We start from the raw sequence: 7,923 nt of genomic DNA, 5'->3' as shown, positions 1-7,923 counted from the left end.
TTTTGGGTAAATGTATATATGTTTGAATGGATCACTTAAAATATTTTAATTGATTTTCTTTAAAATGCACATGGGAACAAGCCCTTGATGAAACATTTTTTTTTGTGTTGTGTTGTGAAATGTGACTGTGATGAATCCATGTACTCCTTTATTATGTTGATATAAACATATATGTGTTGTGCATTGAGATGTGATATTGTGTAATAAATATAGCCGTGCATGTGCGCGATGTGGGGGAGCACATGTCAAGCCCTACTCTATTATATACTTGTCATGTCATTCATGTGCTTGATAGAATGTTTGCATAAGTGAATATATCGAAAAATCGTTAAAAGTCAGTATTGTACCTAGTGGTACAATTAAGTTGATTAAAGCCTCGAACTAGGCCAAATAAAGATTTTACGATGTATTTGAAAGTTATTGAATTTTAGAATGTCTTAATATGATGATTCAAAATTCGAGGATTGATTTGGAGTTAATTCAGAAATTTTCATAACGTAGGGGCAAAATGGTCATTTTGCCACCCAAGGGAAAAATTGGAATGTTGGATGATATTTTGACTAAATTTGATTAATTAGAGCATTATATGAATTTGAGAAGTGAAAAATTTTAATTTTGACATTTTTCCGAACATAGGGGCAAAACGGTCATTTTACGTGTCCACGGGGACGTAATTAGAATTTTTGGAATTTACACCACCATGACATTTGTCAAACCTATGAATTTCACCCATTATTTTTTTAAGTGAGAGATTATATGTGGTGGGAATGAAATGCTTAATTATTAAGTTTTAGGGCATGGACCAATTAAAAGGTGACAAGTGTAAAGCTTTAATATTATTTTAATTGCCTATATAAACTCACTTAAAACCCTCACATTCACACTCTTATGGCCGGCCAAGCAAGGGAACAAAGAGAAAAAGAGAAGAACAAACCCTAGGAAAGAAAAATTCAAGAGAAATTGTTAGATTTCAAGGAATCAAGTAAGTAAAGGTAAGATTTTTTTAATTTTAGCTTGTGATCTACCTTTCCCATGCATTCTTTTTCATTCTCCATGGCTGAAATTCAAGTTTTCAAGAGGGAACCTTTGCTGGCCAAACCTATAGAGAGAAGTTTTGGTGATGAATTTTGCTATATTTCATAATATCCTAGTGTTTTTAGTCATTTTGTGATGTTTGGAAGGAAAAACAAGCAAGAAAAGCACATGCCCTTCAATAACCCTCTTTGGCCGAATTTATTAAGTGACATGTTGATGATGGATTTTGTTGTATTTCATATTAATTAGCTCGTAATTGATGATTTATGGTATCAGATATCGAAATCGGAATGAATTTGTGGCAAAGGCACTAAAGAACCCTTCAGGAAAGAAAGGATAAATGTTTACTAAAGGCACTTATGGATTACTTAGATATGGATCTAGAGTATATGTGTCGGATATTGATGATTTGAGGCGAGAGATTTTAAAGGAAGCCCATGTGGTTGCATATGTAGTTCACCTAGGCACCACTAAGATGTACCATGATTTCAGATAGATGTACTAGTGGGAAGGCCTTAAAAGGGATGTAGTCGAGTTTGTGGCTAAGTGTCTAGTGTGCCAATAGGTTAAGGTAGAGCGTCAGAGGCCTATAGGATTGTTACAACCTTTATTTGTTTCTGATTGGAAGTGGGAGCATATTTTTATGGACTTTGTGACTGGATTACCCCGCAAGAGTAAGGGGTATGATTCTATATGGGTAATTATTGATAGACTGACTAAGTCCGCTCATTTCTTACTAGTGAAGACCACCTATGGAGCAGCACAATATGCTAGGCTGTATATTGATGAGATAGTGCGGTTAGATGGAGTTCCAATCACCATAGTATCTAATAAAGGCACATAGTTCACTAGTAGATTTTGGGGGAGAGTACAAGAGGCTTTGGGTACTAAGCTAAACTTTAGCAGTACTTTCCACCCACAAACAGATGGACAATCCGAGAATACCATTCAGACGTTAGAGGATATGTTGAGGGCATGTGTCGTAGATTTGAGAGTCACTTCGAATTGACACTTGCCATTGCTTGAGTTTGCCTACAATAATAACTTTCAGGCTAGCATTCAGATGGCACTTTATGAGGCATTATACGGGTGAAGATGTAGATCGCCTATATGTTGGTTTGACGTTGGTGAAAGGAAGCTGCTTGGATAGGAGATAGTTCAAGAGACCGCTGATAAGATTCAGTTGATTAGAGACAAGATGTTGGTGGCACAGAGTCATCAAAAGTCATATGCCGACCATAGACATCGAGAGTTGGAGTTTGAGGTTGGTGACCATATGTTCTTGAGGGTTTCTTCAACCAAGGGCATTATGAGGTTTGGTAAAAAAGGCAAGCTAAGCCCAAGGTATATTGGACCTTTCGAGACTTTAGAGAGATTTGGAGTAGTGGCTTATCGATTGGCACTTTCATCGAATCTCACTAATGTTCATCCCGTGTTTCATGTTTTGGTACTATGGAAGTACCAACCAGACCCATCTCATGTGATAAAACATAAGTCCCTACAGTTGGGAGATGATATGAGTTACAAGGAAGTACTAGTAGCCATACTAGATAGGCAAGTGAAAAAGTTACGCTCCAAAGAGATAGCCTCGGTCAAGGTACAATGGCGTGATCACACAAGGGAAGAGGTGACTTGGGAAGTCAAGGATCACATGTGAGCGAAGTATTCACACTTATTTCATGAAGGTTAGTGCATTAGTTGAATTCGAGGATGAATTTTCATAAGGGGGAGAATGTGAAATCCCACATTGAGTAAGAGAATAAGTTAGGAAATCCTTAGGTGAGCACATAGATTATATTTTGTGAACATTAAACTTATTTTTAACCTTTAAAAGAATTCATTGGCATTTTTGGTGGTCTGTCACTTTTGAAGCAGAAAATTTTCTAAGTTTGAAAGGGGTCAAAATATGTGATTTTTATAGAACAATCTTTTGGAAATAAAAAATGGCGGTAATTGTCACAGCCCAATTCTTAGGACATGACCGGCGCAAGAGCTCAATGGGCTCAGCCCACTAAGCCCAAGCAAGCCTATTTATATAATCTTATACATTAATCCATATTTTTTTAAAATCCAAAATTCGTAAGTTTCAAATATGGTTCCTTTAAAAACAATTCATAAAACCCAATTATGCATTCAGAATGGCATCATTAACCATAATATACAAATATAGCTTGACAAATGAATCTTAGCATTTCACAACAAGTATTCATATACACATAATTGGACCTTCACCGTCAGCGGAGTGACTCTGGGCTCGGTTGCTAACGTTTAGTGTCATGTTAAACCTACCGAGCAATGGATAGAGAGGAGCACCTCATCCTAGGATCCGACACCTTTAACACAGAAAAACCTAAAACATGAAGTTTAAAAACATGAGTATAAACTCAGTGAGTGAACATAGGAAGGGAATAAGCAATGTTAAGGAAAGTTTAGAATTCATGATGCACTTCAGTTCGAAAACAATGCAATTTAGTTTAATTTTTATTAAACCTCCTCATTTCAAACTTGATTAATTAATCCCTTAATGTTGCAAATCCATGATAAACCGTGAGGTTAAAGAAGTTGAAAATATGGAAGAAACCAAGCAAGGTAGTAACCATGATAGAAGGTTTCTCGCTGTAGCAAGAGTGGATTCTTGCTGCAGCGAGATTCGGGTTGCAAGAACCCGAGAGTTTCTCGCTGCAATACAATTCAATTTGAAGATAATTAGCGAGATTTCAAGATTCAACATGTAAGATTTCACATACATTACATCCACTTACTATATCCATAACTTTCACTTACACATGTATATATACATATATAAACACGAATACCACCACCTCACTCAGCCAATGTGCACTCCCTACACACACAAGGCAATATCATCATGTGCACTCCCTACTCGCACACTTCAACATCATCGTGCACACTCTCTACTCGCACACATCAACATCATCATGTGCACTCCCTACTCGCACACATCAACATCACTGTGTGCACTCCCTACTCGCACACTTCAATATCACTATCCACACTTTCGCACCCCGTCATCACCGGCATGTGTATCCCCCACATCGCGCACATGCACGGTTATATTTATCACACAATATTAACTATCAATACGCAACATATATATTTATATCAACATCATATAAGGCACAAGGATTCATCATATTGCACACTCATAACGTAAAACGTTTTAATAAAGGCTTGGTCCCATGTATAATCTTTAAGGAAAAATCAAATAAAAATCATTCACCCGCTTTGTCCAAATACCAATACATTTCCCAAAATATTTTGAATGCAAGTTCACTCACTTGACAAAACTACACACCAACAAGGTTCTAATCTAGGCAGTCTTGAAATACCATTAAAACCTATCTTTATCAATAAAGCATAACAACCTCAATTAAGTCATCAATTAAATCTAATAATTCTAATGAATTTACATTAGGCAATCTACCCTTTAACCTAACATTTAACCTAAGTTTCTAGTCTAATTCACAAACCCATTTGGCCAACTACTCTAATTTAAAATTTCGTTACTTGGATGAGCTTGGGGGCATGAAGATCAACAAAAAACCTAATCTTTCCAAGAAAAATAATTTGAAGAAATTAGGAAATAAATCTGAAAATATAACCATAAATTCAAAAATTCCAAAAGTTGGAAATATATACCTTTCAACCTTGAAAATGAAGATTTGAAGCCAAAGATTCAAGTGTTGTTGAAAGTAAAGTAGAAATAGAAAATAAAGGAAAGAAAGAGAGATTTTTCTTTCTCTCTCCTTGGGTTTGGAAGTGCTGAAAATTAGGGTTAGAAGTTGTAACTTTGGTGCACAAGGAGTTGGGAGAAGGAAGAAGCAAGAAGAGAAAGGAAATGAAAAGAAAACAAGGAAAGAAAATGAAAGAAAATTAACTTTTCATGGTGGAGAATGAGAAAATGGCTTGGGATGGAGGAGGAAGAAGAAGAAAATCTGGTGGGAGAGGATAAGGATGGTCATGACTTAAAAATAAAGGAGTCAAAGCTTCCTTGGGAAGCTTTGACCAAGCAAATGGCAAAATTACCATTTTACCCTCCAAGGATTTTACCCTTTTCAATTGCATCCTCCCACCACTCATTTAACTCCAATTTCCTTCTATTACATTCTTTTACACATGTACAAACGAAGTATAAAGTTTGTACTCCAACGCGGTGTCCCTATAATATTTAAAATATTTATTTACCCTCGCTATCTTTATTAAATAACGGCACGCGGGCCCTATTAATATTATTTTTCTCTAAAATTTTCTCGTTCTTCTTCTCCCCCACTTAGATTGACCATATACTCCTCCTTCATGGAGAATTTCGACACTGAATAAAATATTAATATTTTAATATTGTTTATTAATAAAATATTATTTTATTCCAAAAATTTCCTCTTGTCTCCTTGGTACCCCAAATACCTTATTATGCCTCAATTCACTTTCGAGTCACTATTTATCTTGCAAATTCTTCTTCAATAAAAATATTATTATTTTAATATTATTTTTCTCGCGTGTGAAATATTTTATCCCAAACTATTCCTTTCATCTTTCATCATTTTTAAACATTATAATTAACTTCAATTGGCATCCGATAAGCTTTATTAGTCACCATATCAAAGTACGGGGTATTACAGTAACGATTCCCTTGAATTTTATATGATAAAAATGATTTTTCCATAATTTTTAGAATATGTTTGCTATGGCAAATGAGGGCCGCAAATTTAATTTCGAGCAAACTTTTTCGATTTTGTTCTTGAAACTAAAACTGGGATTTTGATTCTTTTGGATTTTTATTTTTTTGATTTTTTTATTAAATCCAAATGGGGGGTTGTTTGCTTATTTACATTAAATAGCTTAAGTAAATGGAGATTAAAAAATAAAGAGGACATTTTTCGATTTTAGAAAAATAAAAGGGGTAAAAACGTATTTTTACACCCTAACCTACAAATATATCACATTTTTGAGGGTTGGCAATCCTCAGCCACATTTGCAAGGTAAAACATCTACTCATAAGCTCTTTCAACTCATTTTTAAACCAAAATTCCATTTTCATGATTCTAAAGCTCAGATTTGGGTTTTTATGGAGAAAGATGACATTTTTAGCTTTTAAATCTTTTGGCGTTGGATTTCCAGAACTTAAATAGTTATTTTACTACCCAAAATTTCTGTGGGTGATTAAACCTTAAACATTTTATAATTTTCTTAGGCATCTAAGCTCACCTAAGGTAAGGATGAAAGATTTATGGGTCTTTAAGCATGTGTTTTATTTAGAAAATTAGTTTAGCCAAAGCTGAGTAGTTTTGAAAGTACTTAGAATGATTATTACAAAATTCTTATTCTAAGAAATGATTGTGATGATTGTTGTATCATACGAACACTTGAAAACTCCATGGATAACGCTGAAACAGAGTTGTGATTGGAGCTAGGAATCGACTTTCCAATTAGGTGAGTGGATACCCACATTCAAATTATTTTGATATGTAAAGCTAGCATGATTTCTATGGAAAAGATTATTTATGTATGTTGAAATGATTTCTTTAAAGTGGTTATCAAAGGATTTGAGTTTCAAGAATGAAAATGATTTTCTACGAAAAATAAATTCTTAGAGATTGGGATATGATTGATGCAATGGTTTTCAAATGGTTTACAAATCTACTATGTATGTAAATACTCTACTATGTATTAGTTTTCCACAAGAGGGGATAAGCACCTTATGTTTGAAGTCCACTCAATTACTCCGGTCTTCGGACTAGTATAGGTATGAGATATTATATGCTTAATTATAGATGCTATAATGTGCATGTTTGGTATGATGAATGCCATAAGATTATGTATATAATGCAAATTCCATATACCATATGAAATGATCAAGTATGAATAATGTATACTATAAGATTGTGTATATGATGTAAATTCCATATACCATATGAGGTGATAAAGTATGCATGATTAATGCCATGAGATTTTGTATATGATGTATATTCCACATACCACATGAGGTGATTAAGTATGCATGATTAATGCCATGAGATTATGTATATGATGTATATTCCATATACTACATGAGATGATTGAGCAAGCATGATAAATGCCATGAGATTATGTATATGATGTAAATTCCATATACCTCATGAGATGAGTAAGCATGTATGTGAAGGACATTCCACATACCACATGTTATGAGTATGAGAACTCAAAGAGTGCGATTGATACCACTCTCACGGGGTGCAAGTGATGACTTCACTCTTATGATGCATCATAAAATGCCCAAGGTGCAATGGGAATGTACGTTGCCAGTCCAAGGTGCAATGAGGGTCAAACCATCACAATATGTGAGTTTAAATGTTAATGAAATGATTATGGCTGTTATGTTTATATTTTGTTGTATGTTGACCTCATTCGAGTAGTGTTTATGGTTTATACCTTATGATGGCATGAAAATGTGCTTAGTGAGAAAATTGAGCCCTAAAGATAGTTTTCCAAATGTAAGAGGACTTAAGGAATGGCAAAAATGCTGAAATTGTTTAGAAACTCGGTCTCTATGTTCAAAGTATTGATACATATAGAGCATGTATCGATACATTCTAAACAGATTGCCATAGGAGGCTTTCTGTGTGAAATGTATCATACATTTTACCAATGTATCGATAGATGCTTGAAAGTATCGATACATTCAATAATATATCGATAGATATGGACAGAAAAGGATGTTTGAGTGAATTTGATGAGGATTTTAAAGGTAAAGGATTTCTAATGGTTTATATAAGTTTGTTTCCAAACGAAAGGTATTTAAATAAGTTTAAATGACATGTATAATGAATTTTTTGAATAGGACGTTATGTATGGCATGAGTTATAAATGCATTATTACGAAAGACTCTTA

General features: G+C 34.3%; 1 protein-coding gene across 1 annotated transcript; it reads left to right on the top strand.

The window, feature by feature from the left end:
- The first annotated feature begins 1,375 nt into the window (after positions 1 to 1,375).
- On the top strand, positions 1,376 to 2,692 carry LOC108661138 (uncharacterized). The gene is made up of 3 exons (XM_018117028.2): positions 1,376 to 1,486; positions 1,601 to 1,858; positions 2,186 to 2,692. Exons 1-3 carry the CDS (start codon positions 1,376 to 1,378, stop codon positions 2,690 to 2,692), a joined length of 876 nt encoding a protein of 291 aa, XP_017972517.2.
- The last annotated feature ends 5,231 nt before the right edge of the window (positions 2,693 to 7,923 follow it).

Source organism: Theobroma cacao, chromosome 3 (assembly GCF_053813885.1).
Source record: "Theobroma cacao isolate CCN51 chromosome 3, ASM5381388v1, whole genome shotgun sequence".
Taxonomy (NCBI): domain Eukaryota; kingdom Viridiplantae; phylum Streptophyta; class Magnoliopsida; order Malvales; family Malvaceae; genus Theobroma; species Theobroma cacao.
The sequence above is the reverse complement of the archived record's forward strand: the minus strand, read 5'-3'. Positions and strand labels throughout refer to the sequence as shown.

Coding starts and splice junctions, on each gene's coding strand:
- LOC108661138 (XM_018117028.2), top strand. CDS start 1,376: ATGTTTACTAAAGGCACTTATGGATTACTTAGATATGGATCTAGAGTA. Junction 1,487..1,600: donor AAGCCCATGTGGTTGCATAT/GTAGTTCACCTA, acceptor GTGTGCCAATAG/GTTAAGGTAGAGCGTCAGAG. Junction 1,859..2,185: donor ATGGAGTTCCAATCACCATA/GTATCTAATAAA, acceptor CTGCTTGGATAG/GAGATAGTTCAAGAGACCGC.